This window comes from Pseudophryne corroboree, chromosome 12, assembly GCF_028390025.1.
Source record: "Pseudophryne corroboree isolate aPseCor3 chromosome 12, aPseCor3.hap2, whole genome shotgun sequence".
Taxonomy (NCBI): domain Eukaryota; kingdom Metazoa; phylum Chordata; class Amphibia; order Anura; family Myobatrachidae; genus Pseudophryne; species Pseudophryne corroboree.
In genome coordinates this window covers 103,140,270-103,159,441 of record NC_086455.1, presented here as the reverse complement: position 1 = coordinate 103,159,441, position 19,172 = coordinate 103,140,270, and the positions used below count along the sequence as shown (strand labels likewise).

At 43.8% G+C, this 19,172-nt stretch overlaps 1 protein-coding gene and 1 pseudogene across 4 annotated transcripts in view; one reads left to right on the top strand and one right to left on the bottom strand.

Moving 5' to 3' along the window:
- Window positions 1–19,172, bottom strand: part of ZNF106 (zinc finger protein 106) — a 361,275-nt gene that overhangs the window by 80,136 nt on the left and 261,967 nt on the right. For all 4 annotated transcript variants that reach the window (XM_063947828.1, XM_063947829.1, XM_063947830.1 and 1 more), the window contains 7 exons: window positions 18,530–18,664; window positions 14,688–14,804; window positions 13,373–13,564; window positions 12,655–12,717; window positions 12,219–12,338; window positions 2,977–3,048; window positions 2,367–2,438 (listed from right to left, as the gene is read on the bottom strand). In XM_063947828.1, coding sequence (XP_063803898.1) covers window positions 2,367–2,438; window positions 2,977–3,048; window positions 12,219–12,338; window positions 12,655–12,717; window positions 13,373–13,564; window positions 14,688–14,804; window positions 18,530–18,664 — 771 coding nt within the window. The remainder of the gene's footprint in view (window positions 1–2,366; window positions 2,439–2,976; window positions 3,049–12,218; window positions 12,339–12,654; window positions 12,718–13,372; window positions 13,565–14,687; window positions 14,805–18,529; window positions 18,665–19,172) is intronic.
- On the top strand, window positions 10,864–10,982 carry LOC134981771 (5S ribosomal RNA; annotated as a pseudogene).

Below are 19,172 nucleotides of genomic sequence, written 5' to 3'. Positions count from 1 at the left end.
CAGTGTCAGAGTCGGTGTCCGTGTCATCCCGCATAATTGCAAGAGCACGCTTATTAGAAAGTACCCCAGGGGACCCCGAGGAGGCAGGATCAGACCATACCACCATAGAGGACTGGAGGACCTGAGTAACATGCTCAGTCCTAACCACCCTATCAGAAATCTGAGAAATAGTCCCCCTCAGAGAGACTAACCATTCTGGCTCTCTAACTGGGATCTGGGCTAAAACAGAGCAATCCTGATTACATGGAATGGCGTCTTCCTGGGAAGACAAATCCTCCGCACCATATAACACACAGGGTATTTTGAGAACAGAGTTTCCCCCCCAAGAATGGCAGAGAGACACAGAGATTGGAGCCAACCCACACACAGCGCTTTTCAGGTAAAGGGAGTGCCTTCCCAGCACTGACTGTGTCCCTTAATAGGTGACACAGCCTTTAAGCAGCCTCCCCCCCTTCTACAGCCCCCTGGTACCATACAGACTGCTGGAGAAAGCTCTGGAGGGACCTGGATCCAGTAAACCGTGGCTGCAGGCAGGAAAAATGGCGCTGAACGCTGCTGGGTCCGCTCTGAGCAGAAGCTCCGCCCCCTTCAATGGCGCTGTCTTCCCGCTCACAAGATGATTATACTGGCTGGAGGAATATGCTGACCTGGGTCCGCAGATCCCGACACGCTGAAGAAAACCAGTGTAGGGTCCAGAGCTGGCCCAGGGCGCTCCCTCCCAAGCGCTGCACCAAGGTACCGCTGAGCCTTCCAGGAGCGCGGGAACAACCGCACTCCTGACCCGTAGCCGCCCTATTCACACTGTCCCCCCGTTTGCAAGGGGGGACAGTGACTGACTCGCCACACTTCAGCTTCTGAGGGGGTGGTGGCCTGCTGCCGGGGCGAGCGTTTCCCTGCGGCGGGGCGCGATCAGATCCCTAGCTGTGACCGGCTCCTCGGGCACATTTTCTAAACGGAGTCTGGAAGGAAGGGCATAGGGGGAGGAGCCAGCCCACACTATTAAACTCTTCAAGTGCCAATGGCTCCTGGTGGACCCATCTATACCCCGTGGTACTAATATGGACCCCAGCATCCTCTAGGACGTAAGAGAAAACAGTTATAAATGAAATTGAAGAAAACTCATTGGAGCTGCAGAGATGTGCATCCTCTCCTGAGGGCACTTTTTTCTTAACTGCCTGTGGGAGGGGGCATAGAGGGGAGGAGCCAGCACACCCAGCTGAAGTAATTTAAAGTGCACTGGCCCCTTTGGACCCCATCTATACCCCATCGTAGTAGTTTACCCCAATATCCCTTATGGATGCTAGAGAAAGGACAGGATTGTTGGCCTTTGGTTTTTTCACACCTGCAGGAGCAACACTGTCCCTTGTACCCCCAAAACAGAGGTTTTGTTGAGGTACAAAATGAATATAAGGACAGCCCTAAAGTGAGATGAGCCAGAGAAGCAGATGATGTGGAGGGCAAGAAGGCACTTTTGCCACCTGTAGCCATGGCAATTATCTTGTAAAACTCTGTGCTAAACATGATTTCGTCAGAAAAAGGAAGAGCATCTAATGAACGCTTAAAAACCACATCCGCTTGCCAATTTCTAAGCTAGAAAGCCCTACAAGCAGCGCCAGCAGCCAAGGAGACTCTAGAGCAAACAAGGCCTGCATCTAAGGCAGCCTCTCCTAAATAAAGCATCCTAAAATGAAATGCGCAAATCCAACATGCACGTTAAAAAAACTGAAGTTAGGTAGGGTACAGAGGGGGAGGAGCTGAGCCCAAATCTCTTAAGATATAAAGGGGTCTATTTATGAAGCAGTGAAGAGTGTGGAGAAGTGAGCCTGCGGAGAAGTTGCCCATGGCAACCAATCAGCTGCTCCGTACAATTGTATAGTATGCAAATTATAAATGTTACTTCAATTGCTGATTGGTTGCCATAGGCAACTTCTCCACTGGCACACTTCTCCACTGCTTCATGAATAGACCCCAAAGTGTGAGGCTCCACACACCACCGTCTATAACCCATTGTTATTCCAGTGTTCCCCGGTGTATGAAGGAGAAAGAACATTTGTACACAAGTGTTTCAAGAGAACTAAATGACAAGTTTAATGAAATTTATTGAAAATGTTAACTATTTATATCTTGAAAAGTCATAAATCAGAGAAATTGCAATGGTGTTATATTTAAACTGGAACAACCCAATACAGGACAACACAGATTTCCAAAACAATTGAACGAAATAATCATTCAAACTCAGATCTGAAAATTAATATGGACCAACCAGGCTGTTCGTTTATTAACCATTTGCCAAACAACTCATAGAACATCTAGACTCCACAACACAATGAACCACGTACACATACATGTGACAATATCATCCTTACCCAGCAGCGATAATTTTGCATAAGGTTTAGACGCACAGCTTGAACACGACCATCATAGCATCCAGTGTAGATCTGAAATATTATGAAATATTAAATAGAGGGCGTGCAACTTCATTTGTGTCATTAAAATACAAATGTAAAATGCTATTTTGTAGCAGACATAAAATATTTACTTCTGCAAAGTGCCTGTTTTCAAGGACATAGTACATCACCTAATTTTGCTATAGGCCACATTTTTGCCTTTTTTAAGGGTAGCCCAGTGGTGCAAGAGGCTTGCCGTTTCACAACCCTGAGGCTTTGGGTAGATTCCGACTATGAACCTATCTGTGTGGAGTATGTAAGTTTTCTCTATATTTGTGTGGGATTCCTAGGGGTGCTCTTTTTTCTTCACACCATCCAAAAACATGGTAGCTTAATTGGCTTTAAATAAAAAAAATAACAACGTGTGTGTGTACATGTATTAAGGAATATAGAGTGAGAGCATCACTGGCGAAGGGACTGATGTAAGAGAGTAAATATTCTCTACGGAATGTGTGTGCGCTAAATAGTCAAATTAACAAAATAAATAAACACATGAAATATATATATATATATATATATATAACCTTACCATGCTTTTGTGAATTGCCATACACATGATCATGTCTGAATGTCCTCCATAGACTTGTAACCGGTCATGTGACTATTTAAAGGTGATGGGTAAAAAATTAAAAACAAAAGAAAAAAGCGATAAGCTGCTATAAAGATGTGCATACTTACAAATATAATTACTTCAGGGGAAAAAAAGTGGAAAAAGAAAGACTGCGTTGGGGTACTCTTGACTGTTAAAATTCTTACAGACGATAAAACTTTAATTTTAATTGAGAATTAATAAAATGAGTGCGACAGACAATGAACTAAAACGAGTTTTATGGTAAGAACTTACCTTTGTTAAAACTCTTTCTGCGAGGTACAGTGGGCTCCACAAAGGATAGACATAGGGGTGTAGAGTAGGATCTTGATCCGAGGCACCAACAGGCTGAAAAGCTTTGACTGTTCCCAGAATGCATAGCGCCTCCTCTATAACCCCGCCTCCCTGCACAGGAGCTCAGTTTTTAGTTAACCAGCCCAATGCAGTAGCAGGAAGAGAGACGACAACGAGTAGTAGCCACATACACCACACTCTCACGACAGGAGAAGTGTCAGCGGCTAATGCCATACCAACCCAAAGAAGCTAAGTGCGTCAGGGTGGGCGCCTTGTGGAGCGCAGTGTACCTCGCAGAAAGAGTTTTAACAAAGGTAAGTTCTTACCATAAAACTCGTTTTCTGCTGCGGGGTACACTGGGCTCCACAAGGATAGACATAGGGGATGTCCTAAAGCAGTTCCTTATGGGAGGGGACGCACTGTAGCGGGCACAAGAACCCTGCGTCCAAAGGAAGCATCCTGGGAAGCGGCAGTATCGAAGGCATAGAACCTTATGAACGTGTTCACAGAGGACCACGTAGCCGCCTTGCACAATTGTTCAAGGGTCGCACCACGGTGGGCCGCCCAAGAAGGTCCAACAGACCGAGTAGAATGGGCTGTTATGTGAGCAGGAGCCGAGAGACAAGCCCTCACATAAGCATGTGCAATCACCATTCTAATCCATCTGGCCAAAGTTTGCTTGTGAGCAGGCCAGCCCCGTTTGTGAAATTCAAACAGCACAAAGAGAGAATCAGATTTTCTAATAGAAGCAGTTCTCTTCACATAGATACGGAGAGCCTGTACCACATCCAAAGACCATTCTTTGGGAGACAGATCAGGAGAAACAAGTGCCGGGAACCACAATCTCCTGGTTAAGGTGGAACGAAGAAACCACCTTAGGTAAATATCCGGGACGAGTCCTAAGAACCGCCCGGTCACGGTGAAATATCAGATATGGGGAACTACAGGACAAGGCACCCAAATCCGACACTCTTCTAGCTGAAGCAATAGCCAGCAGAAACACCACCTTAAGGTAAAGCCACTTAAGATCAGCTGAACCAAGAGGTTCAAACGGAGACTCTTCTAATGCCTCCAAAACCACCGACAAGTCCCAAGGAACCACAGGCGGGACATAGGGAGGTTGGATACGCAACACACCCTGAGTAAAGGTATGCACATCAGGTAAGGTCGCAATCTTTCTCTGAAACCACACCGACAAGGCAGATATTTGAACCTTGAGGGAGGCCAGACGCAGGCCTAAGTCCAGGCCCTGCTGAAGAAAAGCCAATAACTTGGCTATACTAAACTTGGAAGCGTCATAATCGTTAGATGCGCACCAAACAAAGTAAAAATGCCAGACCCTATAATAAATCCGAGCCGAAGCTGGTTTCCGGGCCCGCAACATAGTTTGAATGACCGCCTCAGAAAACCCTTTAGCCCTTAAGACGGAACCTTCAAGAGCCACACCGACCAAGACAGCCGGGCTAGATCCTGGTAGACACAGGGGCCCTGAACGAGGAGGTCTGGGCGTTGTGGAAGTAGAATTGGACGCTCTGACGATAGGCCTTGCAGGTCTGAGAACCAGTGCCGTCTGGGCCACGCTAGAGCTATGAGAAGCAGATTTCCTTTTTCTTGCTTGAACTTCCGAATTACCCTGGGCAGGAGTGACACCGGAGGGAACACGTACGGCAGCCGAAACCTCCACGGCACAGCCAGCGCATCCACGAATGCTGCTTGAGGATCCCTTGTCCTTGCTCCGAAGACCAGAACCTTGTGATTGTGTTGAGACGCCATCGGATCTACGTCTGGAAGGCCCCACTTTTCCACTAGGAGTTGAAACACTTCTGGATGGAGGCCCCACTCGCCGGCATGTACGTCCTGACGACTGAGAAAGGCCGCTTAACAATTCAGGACTCCCGGAATGAATATTGCAGATATGGCCGGTAGATGGCGTTCCGCCCAATGTAGAATCCGTGAGACTTCCTTCATTGCCAAACGGCCTCGAGTGCCGCCTTGATGATTTATGTAAGCCACTGTGGTGGCGTTGTCCGACTGTACTTGAACAGGACGGTTCAGAATTAAATGCTGTGCCAGGTTCAACGCATTGAAGACCGCCCCCGCAATTCCAGAATGTTGATCGAGGGGAGGGATTTCTCCTTGGTCCACCGACCCTGAAGGGAGTGTTGCTCCAGCACCGCGCCCCAACCTCTTAGACTGGCATCTGTCGTCAACAGGACCCAGTTGGATATCCAGAAGGGACGACCCCTGCACAATTGTCGGTCCTGGAGCCACCAGAGCAGCGACAGACGGACCACTTGGCTAGAATCAGCTTCTGGAGGGGGCGAGAATGGAATTGAGCATACTCCACCATGTAAAATGCTGATACCATGAGGCCCAGCACCTGCATCGCCGAATGTATCGACACTTGCGGACGAGAAAGGAAGCAACGAATCCTGTCCTGAAGCTTCAGGACTTTCTCCTGAGACAAAAACAACCTCTGGTTGTGAGTGTCCAATAGCGCTCCCAGGTGCACCATGCTCTGAGCAGGGACCAGGGAGGATTTCTTTCAGTTGATGAGCCACCCGTGGGCTTGTAGAAACCGGACAGTCATATCCAGATGATGTAGGAGAAGTTCTGGGGAATTTGCCAGGATTAATAAGTCGTCCAGATACGGCAGTATCCTGACCCCTTGACGGAGGAGTACCCCCGTCATCACCGCCATAACTTTGGTGAAGACTCGCGGAGCCATTGTTAAACCAAAAGGTAACGCCCGAAACTGGTAATGGAGGTTGCCAATCGCAAACCTCAGGTATTTCTGATGTGACACTGCTATAGGAATATGCAGGTAAGCATCCTGTATGTCCAGGGAGATCATGTAGTCCCCAGGTTCCAAGGCAAGAACTATAGAGCGAAGGGTTTCCATACGGAACTTGGAAACCTTCACAAACCTGTTCAATGCCTTGAGGTTGAGAATGGGCCGGGAGAACCCATTCGGTTTCGGGACTAGAAACAGCGGAGAATAGTACCCCCGGCCCCTCTGCGCAAGAGGCACCTGTACTACGACTCCTGTATCCAGGAGGGTCTGTACCACCAAATGTAGAGTGTTTTCCTTTGTCTGGTCCAACGGGACGTCTGTCCGGCAAAATCGATGAGGGGGGCAATTTTTGAAGGCTATGGCGTAACCTCGAGTGACGACTTCCCGTAACCAGGCATCTGAAGTGGTCTTCAACCATTCCTGGGTATACCCTAGAAGTTGGCCCCCCACCCAGGGATCCCCGCCCCGTCATGCTGCAGGCTTATCGGTCTTGGAAGCTGGCTGACGGGCCGCCCAGGCTCTTTTGGGCTTTGGCTTACCAGGTTTGGAAGTGCGGGCCTGCTTGTTGTACGCCTGATCTTTTGTTTTACCTGAAGGACGAAAGGGGTGAAAGGAAGTACATTTAGCCTTCGACACAGAAGGAGCACTACTTGGCAGAAAGGCAGTTTTGGCAGTAGCCAAGTCAGCCACTATCTTATTTAAGTCCTCCCCAAACAGAATATCTCCCTTGAAAGGGAGTACCTCCAGGGTTTTTCTAGAGTCCAGATCCACAGACCAGGATCTCAGCCACAATATTTGACGAGCCAGGACTGATGTAGTAGAGGCCCTTGGCTGCTACGATACCGGCATCAGAAGCCGCCACTTTAATATAGTGAGAAGCTGTGACAATATATGACAAGCATTGTCTAGCATGGTCAGAAGAGATTTCAGCTTCTAACTCCAAGGCCCATGCTTCAATAGCCTCTGCAGCCCATGTTGCTGCAATAGTGGGCCTTTGTGCAGCACCCGTGAGGGTGTAAATCGCTTTCAGACAACCCTCCACACGTTTATCCGTAGGCTCTTTTAGAGACGTGACGGTAATGACAGGTAGAGCTGAGAAAACCACCATCCTAGCCACATGTGAGTCTACTGGAGGAGGTGTTTCCCAATTTTTAGACAGCTCTGGCGCGAGGGGATAGCGAGCCAGCATCTTCTTTTGAGGCACAAACTTCTTACCCGGGTTTTCCCAGGGTTCCTGACGTATATCCACTAGGTGGTCAGAGTGAGGTAAAACTTGTTTAACCACCTTCTGACGCTTGAACCTATCTGGTCTCTTAGGAGGGACGGATGGCTCGGGATCATCCATAATCTGTAAAATCAACTTAATAGCCTCCAAAAGATCAGGAACATCCACATGTGAACCACCCTCCCCATCAGCAGTATCTGTGTCAGAATCTGTGGAGTCAGTGTAAGTGCCATCTTCATCAGACGAGGTGTCAGTGACAGCAGTGAATTGTGAGGAGATAAGAGCTCGCTTAGAGGACCCCTTGGGCTTGGGCGAGCGAGGGTCAGACTTTTTAGTAGTCAGGGACTGGTTCAACTTCTTCAATTGAGCAGATAAATTGCCTGCCCACGGCGGGTTAGCTACAGGGACCACATACGGTTGCACCGGCATATGGGGTCCCATAGGGGGTGTTAGTTTATTAACTAGCGTATGCAGAAGCGTGGAAAAAGCAGCCCACGGTGGGTCATTATGTACCGCCGTTGCCACAGTCCCACTGGGGTGCAAGAAGCCCCCAGAACCAGAGCCCACAGCTGCTATATTCTCCTCATATGGATCTGTGGCTTCAGCAACACCTGCAGTGTGTTCCGCTCCAGAACTGTTACCTTCAGAAGCAGACATGATATAACTTGCAGTATCAGGTAACAGTACAATTGGCAGCAGCACAATACCTCTTACCCAAACCCCTGCGCAGTGCAGTCAGCACAAGCAGAGATATAGGAGAGATATGGTGACTAAAATCACAGAGAAAAATACGTATTAAAGTATATGTTGTGAAAATCCTATAGAAATATAAAACCTGACGCACCAAGCCCCCTCAGGTTATAGAATATAGGGATAGCAAGTTGAGTGAGAGACACGAAATGGAAACCACTCAGCAAGCTAATGCACACACATATAGTCACAGTTGTACAATGCAGAGGTTATTACTAACAATAATACTGCACTGGACCAGCTTATATAGCTATGTAGTCAATAGATATAACACCGCACAGTAAGAACTGGATGTATATCACAGGGTAATTGTACTAGAAAACCCTGACTAAATGCACTCTTTCTTAACTAACACTGTCTAATAGGCAGGTAGAATACTTAAGTGTCATGTAAAGTCACAGCACTGACAACCAGGCGGCTTTACACAGGAGCATTTGCCCAAGCAGTCCCGGGAACAGTGTAGCTGAGAGAAATGGCGCCCAGACACTGACAGGGAGTGAGGGAGAGACAGATATGCAGCTCCAGGGCGGGAACATTTGCGGGAAATGGCGCCCTGGGGCTGGGGGAAGGGCTTCAGGTCTAAGCCTTATCCGCCTGCTGGCAAAACCACCAGGTACTGTGGGCTACTATTAAAATGGTTTTAAGGGAAAACCTGACCTGCACCCATGCCCTGGTGATCTAGTGGGATCGCCTGTACTGCCACAGTGTCCACCGCCAGCGCGCGCGGCCCACCTCCCACTGACCGCGCCGGATCGTGATAAAGTACGGGTCCCACAAGCGGGACCCACTCACCACCTCCCGAAGCGCGGCCACGCCATCCCAGAGAGCCCCCGTTGTGTGTGCCTGACCATGGAAGAAAACCGGAGCCTCCTGCTGTAGTTACCCGGCAACCAGGGCTCGGGAGTGTACAGCGCCGCTGGGGAGAGATGGTGCTGCAGCAATGAATGTCTCTAGACATGTACACACTGCTGCAGCCCTTGAAGTCTTCACTTTTCTTCTCAAAAAGCTCTTCTTGGGGCTGCCCAGAGCAGCCCCTCTGTTATGTGCCTGCTATCTGCGGCACCAACTACAAAACTGAGCTCCTGTGCAGGGAGGCGGGGTTATAGAGGAGACTGCGCTATGCATTCTGGGAACAGTCAAAGCTTTTCAGCCTGTTGGTGCCTCGGATCAAGATCTTACTCTAAACCCCTATGTCTATCCTTGTGGAGCCCAGTGTACCCAGCAGTAGAAAAATTTATAATGAACGGTACATACTACCTAGGTGAAAATGTATATTATATAGTATTGTATAATATGATGGGAGAAGCCTGTCCGTTTATACTTATAATTTAGACAGGTTATTTATTTTCCCATAGTGGTATCCTCTGTGGTGGTCTTAGAACGATTTTTCCTTTGCTTGTTGTATATTTATTATAAAAAAATGTTTTGTTGCCTTATGAGGTGTTAGATCACCATATGTTCTTATGTTTAACATAGGTGTCACCATAGGGCTTTTAATTCGGCAGAATATTCAATGACTAATATTCTGCCCAAATGGTGTATCTAAAAATAATTTGTGATAACCAATAGAATTAATGCTACATTAACATGTAAAAATTGTGGAGAATGACAGGAGGATTAAGTTTGTATGAGTTTATGTACCTGTTTGTTCCTGAACTGCTCAAAAAGACTTACGCGAAATACACCCGATAGTCATAGCGGGAGGACCAGGTGATGTACACACACTGCGTCTCGCATGGGGTGTGTTGCCCCCAGGGGAGGGCACTCCAGGCGAGACGCGTCACCGGGAATATACTACTATACCTGGAGCTATCAGCTTGGTGACCTGGCACCTATCAGTGATGGATGCTAGGAGGGCGGAGATCATTAATTTTACTCCTCCCTCTCAACCTCTGACACTTTATATACCAAGGAAATGATTTAATCCACACCAGTGAACAAGCCTATTTCAGGTGAAACGGTTCGTCTGGTGGAGGTATTTGGCAGCACGCAGCCCATACCTCATTCGTGGTATCCTGGTCACGTAAGCGCCCACTTGGGCAGAATAATAACCCTTATTCAAAGCTTGCCTTACCATTCTTTGTGTGCTGTTTTTATTTTAAAAAAAAACACTTCTTTTTGATAACCGATTTATTCATGCTTTTAGGAATAATTATGCTTATCTGATAGCCCTTTGGGGCAGCATTATACATTTCATGTACCCTTTGTGATTAACTGGCAGATGGATCTACTAAGATTGTGATGGCATCTTGTATACTGGTTTGCATTGTACTTAGCTGATAATTCATACATCTCCAACATAACAAGGGAGATATATATCTGCACTGACTGTTACAACTGGTTAAATTGTGAGCAAGTTGCAATCTGCTGAATTTATCCGGATAGCAAATAGATTCTACTGTAGATATTGAGTACAACGTCTGGGATATAAAAGATAGCATACTGAAATTATATGCATGACTATGCACCTTCTTGGAAATTTGAGGCTTATTTTGGATCAATTTGGATTTCCTTATTCAGTCTGCTTTTTTTGCTCAGAATATCTATCTTTCCATTTTCTCTTTTTTTGTACTTGACTTAAATTGTAATAGGTACCTATTCCACACCTCACCTACAATCTATACTAAATTTTGCACATCTGTGCTCATGTGCACTCTCATCCATGGTTTGCCTCCCTATAACAGAGACAAATAAGTGGACGGGTTTCCCTGGACAGCAGAAGCACATCTTCCCTCCTAAGGAACAAGTACTCCCTCATTCAGCAGATCACTGCCATACTCCACAGGATACGCCTAATCTCGTTTGATCTTAGAAGCAAATCTTTGGTAGGCCTGGTTAGTACTTGTTTGGGAGACTACCAAGGAATACCAGGTGCAGTAAACACACTTGCTAAACAGCAGAAGGAATAGTTCCTCCTCCTTATAAATTCTTTATTCTTCTTACCTACCTAAGGATTCATTCCTTTGTACCTATAATACAAAGTGGTGTGAAGTCTCTTTTTCTCCTTTTTGAATAGCTCAGGAAACGTAAGATTTAATTCTTTGTATCCACTTTACATGGCGGTATTAAGTCTTTTTCAGCAGTTCAGGGACAAACAGGTACATAAACTCATACAAACTTAATCCTCCTGTCAATCTCCACAATTTTTACATGTTAATGTAGCATTAATTCTATTGTTATCACAAATTATTTTTAGACACCCCATTTGGGCAGAATATTAGTCATTGAATATTCTGCCGAATTAAAAGCCCTATGGTGACACCTATGTTAAACACAAGAACAGATGGTGATCTAATACCTCATAAGGCAACAAAACATTTTTTTATAATATATATACAACAAGCAAAGGATAAACAGTTCTAAGACCACCACAGAGGATACCACTATGGGAAAATAAATAACCTGTCTAAATTTTAAGTATAAACGGACAGGCTTCTCCCATCATATTATACAATACTATATAATATACATTTTCACCTAGGTAGTATGTACAGTTCATTATAAATTTTTAGTTCATTGTCACACTCATTTTATTAATTCTCAATTAAAAGTTAAGTTTTATCGTCAGTAAGAATATTTACAGTTAAGAGTGCCCCAACACAGAGTCTTTCTTTTCCCCCTTTTTTTCCCCTGATGTAACCTTTACTGACTCTGGGTGCACCACCGACCTCATATTAGCACGTAGCGGATCATTTTCTCACAGTCGGTATTGGATACAAATCCTTTTTTAAGGAATTGTCTTTATTCCCTAACCTGTGCAGAACAAACCCCCCTCTTGTATTAATCAAATATAATTACTTAGCAGAAAAAAGGTTTACAGTTATAAAGTGAGGCATTAACACCCCTAATATTTGCTACTGGACTGGCTGGGAAATCTGCAGATGACCACAAGTGGGAGCTACAGTAAGACCATCTCTTACTCATGTGCTTTACAGTGAGCTACTGTAGCCATCCAACTCTGTTGTCATGATCACAACACACTGTATAGCACAAGAAAACAGAGGGCCTTAATAGGATATTACCAGTCTCAACCAGTGAACTAAAATGGTCACTATAACAAATTATACCACAAGGTAATAACATTTTAGCTAGAAACAAAAAACAAACAATATACATTACCTGCAGCTCATAAACCCGAACAAATTTATCCAAGCAGGCTGTCACCATGACTTTTCCCAAAATATTAACCACTGTAACAGCATGATTGTGTCCTTTGTATATACGCACCAACTCCCCTGTCTACAAAAGAAAATCATGTTATACGTAGGACTGCATTCATATTCAATAGACAATTAAATAAAATGATACAGCGATATAATACACTGTAAGAATGTAGGTTCTGCACTGCCACTCAGTGATGGAAGAAAACCTTTACAAATGGCATGTTAGCATAGGGTAGGGCAGTGAGCATGCCGTACAGACTTCAGTAATACCAGGTATAGTCATCTAAACAACATACAGGTCTGGAGGGAGATACATTTTTAGTACTGCTAATAATAAACATTACGGACACCCATTACATGCAATGGGGAAGTTACAGATTGCATGAACTCACATGTATATTATGAGCATGCACAGATTGATCACTTGAGCCACTGAACACCAGGTCGTTGACAACCTGTAAAAGATAAATGGAAGACATAATCAACACTATAATGTAATCAAGAAAATGAATGGTTGTTGTATAACATCATGTAACGCACACAGGTCTGCTTGTACCCATTTTATATAACTTCATACTCAAACAGTTTTTAAAATGGTGCTGAAGCAGCAGCTGAAGTTTCTACCAGTAAAATATCAGTTCTACCTTCCAATACTACCCTCTGGAGTTCTCACGTTCTCCAAGTGAGGAGGAATAACATTGACCTCATACTGTATTATTTCATTTTTACCTTTAAAGTCCCTTTTAATAGAAAAACATCCTTATTGTCTGCTAAGGACATTGGTGTGATCCATAAAATGTACTAAATGTTTTCCCACTGATAAAATACCTTAGCGCTATCATTATAACTCTAAATAAAATATTACTTTTAATAAATATAATGGCAAATCTCCTATTGTATTCTATAACAATGTAATACTTCAATGAGACTTGAGAATGTTTCATATACTGAAGACAGTAATGATGCAAGCTTTCATAACAAAATCAGTACAAATAAACATTGAATGAACTGAAACAAATACTTTAACAATCCCAGAAATTCTAATCAAATACAGCAAACAAAATTGGTAAAAACCACATAATGAAGTTCATTTATCAGGGTTTTTCTCACCTTCATACACAGGACGGTTTTAGTGTGACCTTCTAAAGTGCGAAGCAGAAGACCATTACGGGCGTCTCGAACACTGATGGTACAATCATAGGAACCCACAAGGAGGAGCTTTCGAGAACCCTCCTGTGCAGTTGCCAAGCAACTAACTGCCCGAGGACCATGGCACTCAAATATATCAGTCTGCTTGTTGTTCTTAAAAGCAAAAATAGCCAAATTTTTCAACAATAGAGCAAATAATACATTTGAGAAAAAGAAAAGCATCAATTGTTTATTAGTAGTGACATTTCATACATGAACTCCACCTGAAGCAGAAACACCTAGAGAAGGTCTTCAGTATTTCACAGCATTATTCCAGAGTTTAAAAGTTTTACATGGTATCCTAAAAGTTATCTAGCAACTGTTTAATTGCTTGTGTGTAAATGTATATTTCTAAATTATAATGTCTTACATAAAGTGTTCTGCTGTTGGCTCTAAACGTTGCTTGCAGCTTTTTAACAGCTGTGGAAAGCATCCTTTACTGTAGGCCAGGCATTCTCAACCTCAATCAAGGCACACTACCAGTGCAGGCTTTACTTATATTCAGGCTTCAGAACAGATGATTAAAGCAAAATAACTGAGGTACTAATTAAGTCACCTGTGCTCAATCATGGATATCACTAAGACCTGGACTGTTAGCAAGCCTTGAGGACAGAAGTTGGGAATGGCTGCTCTAGGCAAAGTCTACTCCTTTCAATCTTAAGAAAGAAGTAAACAAAAGGGGGGTACTCACGGAGCGATCGATGCTTAAAATCTAAGCAATCTGACTAGATTGCTTAGATTTTAAGCCTGATCGCTCCGTGTGTACCCCCTACAGCGATAGCGATGCGCAGCCCCGCGCATCGCTATCGCTGGTGCTAGTTTGGCCTGCCGTGCAGGCCAATCTAGTGGGTCGCTTATTTTACCCGCTGGGTGAAATGAGCGCCCCCCCCGCCCCCCTGTACGCTCAGCACATATCACGCTGTGCTGAGCGGCGGGAGAGGTGTTTGCTGAGCGATTCGCCCAGCACACATCTCTCCCGGATCGGCCAGTGAGTACTGGCCTAAAGATAAAGCAGGAAAAGTAACACCACCCATCATATTCTAATAGAACATAATTTATGTTTGGTAAATGGTGTCAGCTACAATTTTATCAATACAGTTAAACTTAAATAAATAATTGAAACATTAAAAAAAGGTCCAAGCAACAGAACCGTTTAGTTTAAGCAAACTAAAATTATACAAACAATGCATTAAAAACCAAAATATAGTTTGTGAAAATCTAACCAGTCATTCTTCACCTTGGTAGAGAAAGTGACTACTGTCCCATTGGCAAGTCCTGCATAAAGGATTTTCCATCGAACATGCAGACACAGGACTCGTTCTCCAACATCTAAAGTCTCCAGACATTCCCGGGACTACAAAAACATGGAGAGAAACACGGTAATTGAATGAAGAAATAATCTGGTTTACCAAATCAGTATACAAAAATCTATCAAGCACAATGGCTACAATTCTTAGAAAGATTTTCTGCCCAACAAATCGCACTTTATGATAATAAAGTACTACAGACGGGATGCCGGCGATCAGAATTCTGACAGTGGCATCCCGGCCATGAGAATCCCAATAGCCCCTCCAAAAGTTCCCTAACCCTCTCCTGCCCCTTACCCTCACTTGTAGGTGCCTAACCCTAACACCTCCCCGGTGGTGCCTTACCCTAACCCTCCCTCCTCCGCTGCCTAAACTTAACCCTCCTGCTTGGTGCCTAACCTTACCTCCCCTTCCAAGCGTCTAACCCTAACCCCACCCCAGTACCTAACCATAACCTTCTCGTCCCTGCTCCCTAACTCTTCTTCTAATGACTAAACCTGCGGCTGAAGAAGCCTCTGGATTCCTGCCATTGGTATTCGGACACAGAGATCCCAAGCTCAGTCACGATTTTGACGCCAGCATTACGCAGTCATTCGGGATTCCGACATCGGTATTTCGACCACTGGGATCCCGTCCGGTGGCATTTTAACTACATCCCCTACATGCATGCTTACCAAAATATATAATAATGTGATTCTTCTATTATTATTATTATCATACTTTATTTATATGGCACCACATGGGATCTGCAGTGCTCAATTAGAGTAAACAATAGGCAAAACATGATGAAAGGGACTTACAATTCAATACAATATAGGACAAGTACAGGGTATATAAACATAGCTGCGTCAGTAAACAGCACTGAAATAAGTATCAGGAAACCGAGGGATTTGTTGCCATCAAAAGGAGTATTGAAAAGAAGATAGGTTAATTAAGAGATGTAAAAGCACATGAGGGAAGAGGCCTTGTTAAAATTATTTTCTATGAACGCACAGGGAGACACTTGAACACTGGGTATAGAGGCTATATGCTGGAGTATGGAAACTTTAAATTAAGTACTAAAAACATTAACACCTTCCCCTCCATATCCTCGGCAGCTTGCTGGAAAGTCTTATTTTCTAGCCAAATAACAAAAAGGCCAGAAGTACGGGAAACTAAAATCGACAGAGTGGGGGGAAAAAATTCCTCCAACAGGCAACTATTAAAACTATAGCATTTGACAAGGATAACAAAAATGCATAATAGGGTGGGACCCCAGTGTCCTCCAAAAGGACAAAAGCAAGTATAAAAATCAAATTTTATCTTCCATCCTCTAGGGGACACAGGAACATATTGCACATCGTGAAGGTGCACTTATAAATTGCGGTGCATAGAAAATTATTTCCAAAACTGCCCTCTCTGGATGTAAATTTTTTAAATCTGTAATATTTAGTGAACCGGGCACAGATGTTCAGATGAAGCTGTGCAGCCCATGAGATACTCGATCTGATAAAGTGTCATCACCAATTTGGGAACATGTTGCAGTGTACTGTATGTCTGATAATATTCCATGAAGTAATCAATAGTCTGCTGTTGATGGCTCCACTTCTGTGACACTGTCTGACCGGAATGTTATGGCCCTTCCTCGTAACAGACTTGTCCTTTGACAACATTCAGGGATTCTCAACTCCAGTTCTCACGTACCACCAGGCCACGTTTTGTTGATTTACTAAATCATGCACAGATGAGTTAATATATTTTGCTGGGCCAGTAATTATGCCACAGATAGAAATTCTCAAAACATGACCTGTTGAGGGATTGAGAGTTTAGAACCACTGGGCTAGATTATTTAATAAAGCTTTCAGTTCATGCAGATTTATTTGCACCTACGACTCTCCAACGTCCCTGCAAGCAGCACTGGAGAGTAAAGGTCCACAGCCTGAAAGGCGGGCATCTCTTGCTAGAAAACGTAAAATCTGCAATGGTGAAGGGGCAACCCTTGTAGAAGTTTTGTCAACACTCAGCCACCTGAGGAACAACTGATAAACTGGACAGTTAAGTGATCGTGTGACTTGTTGAATAGCATATCTAGAAACATGCTACATGGCAAGTGTGGATTTTTGACAGTTGCTGGTCCATCCATGGGACTGTAAGGTCTTGTTCGCTTATCACACACAGGCCATGATTAAGTGCATCCTCAACTTGAACAGATCGGCCAAGTGAGGAATGACAGTTACACCCCCTGTACCTTAGAAAAGCAGCCATAAATGTGATGATCTTTGTTAACCCACACATCACTTTGTAAACACTATCTTTGTTTATGAAAGATCTCAAAAAGACTCCACTCTGAACCTGTACACTGAAGATGGATGTCCATGGATTTTAAGTTCAAAATTCTTCAGTCTGATTTGTAGATAAAGCAGAGATTGAAAAAAAAAAAAAAAATTCCAGCCTCTTCTATACTTCCGATACTGGAATGACTACCCTAGAGGTGGTACATAAATTAATTGCTTCCCACCACAGAGCTAGACACCATATTTGTATCCAGAAAGTCCACTGGTAAAAAAGCATCCCAGAGAGTATTTCAGGAGATCTATGATATTTCCACCTACTGTATGTACAATACCCCTCCCCAAGGCATCTGGAGTGGTACTGAAACGGAAAACAAATAGATGGACTGACAACAGTTCTCAAATTACCAGTCAAATGTATTGTTTTACTGATCATTGGGAGCTTTGCTAACATGCATTTTCCCTTTTTGTAGTCGTGTATGAGGAGTGGTGGATACACACATGGACATCGGGCCCCTAGCTCTTCCAATGGAGTGAAATCTAGGACCCCTTGGGGTTTTAGCGTTAACAGACTCTCTTATCTAGCTCTAATAAAGGACTTGAAAAGGGTAGGGACTGTTAGATCACATCTACAGTCACTAAGTCAGAGTGTATAGCACAATAAGACTTTAGAGCAGGGTTGGACAATAAACGTCCCTCCAGCTGTTGTGGGACTATACATCCTAGCAAGTACTCCTACAGTTTTTCTGAAAGGGCATACTAAAACTGTAGCAGGGCATTCTGGGATGTCTAATTGAACAGCTTCTGGAGAGCCACTTGTTGCCTAATCCTGCTATAGAAACTAAAACCCTAATTCCAAATGAGACCGTCATTCCACATTTTTAAGTACCTCAAAAGGTATTTCATTAACAAACATCAGGACAATTTCATCATAATCTATAACATCTGAGGGAGTGTGTCAAATACCTAATGTTTCAGTCTAGTAATAGGTCATACAGTATACCCAAAAGCACTCTATAAACCACTTAAGAATATTGAAAAAAGTAAAAATAAAATATAATCTCTATAGAAAACTTTGCAATTACCAGAGATTGTTTTAGGTTTGTCTAGCCATAAAGCATATCTGGATTCTAAATGGGTTATATATTAAAGCAAGTTACAGATGAGATGGTGCTCATATTTGCCGCTGGCCACAGAATTCGCAAGTCGATTGCCATGACTAGTGTACCCGCTTCCGTGCACACATCCCCATATCCATAGGATTGAATGGGTGCATATGTTCCCACGAATGGGTTGCAGGCTGTTGCGGCTAGTTGCAATCACTACTAGTACGCATGTGCATAAAGTTCGCGGGATAGATGAGGGGGGCATATCTGTAGATAATTTGTCTTCTTGAAGAAAGGGCAGAAGTCTGTGTATGGAATTAAAAAAAAAAAAATTAAAAAGACAGGGAGATAAATAAAGAAAACCCATTAACAGAAGTATATTTTTTCGCAGTGTACCGTAATAGAATAGCATCGGATTGTGTGATCACTGGACCCAGTAAACAGGACTACGTTCTTCCCATGTGTTTGAGTCAGGAGGAGGCAATTCACTTTAGATGTGTGTCCTTCAAAAACACCCTCACACTGTCGGGTCTACAAGAGAATTAAAAAAAAAAAAAAACAATACTTATTTTATATCTTCTACACACTGCAGATTAAGATGAAATGGAAACAAATAAATGTATCAAAGAAAAACTCCCTCCAATTAGAAGATATTATTGTACAAGTGGTAACTTCAGGGTCTACAGGTGGAACTCAGAAAATTAGAATATCGTGCAAAAGTTCATTTTTTTCAGTAATTCAAATGAAAAGGTGAAACTAATATATTATATATAGACTCATTACATGCAAAGTGAGATATTTCAAGCCTTTATTGGTTACTAGGTGATTCATCGCGCCCTACGGGCGCTCTTCACACCGTCGTAAGGGGCTACGCCCCCTTAAACCTTGCACACCCTTGTGGCGGGCAATATTTTTATTATATGGAGTATTACATCCAATCATAATTGTGTGAGTGGTTAAATATTGCACGGACAAAGGGCGTGCAATGGTTAAGGGGTGGAAGCCCCTTGCAACGGAGTGAACAGCGCACGCAGGGCCT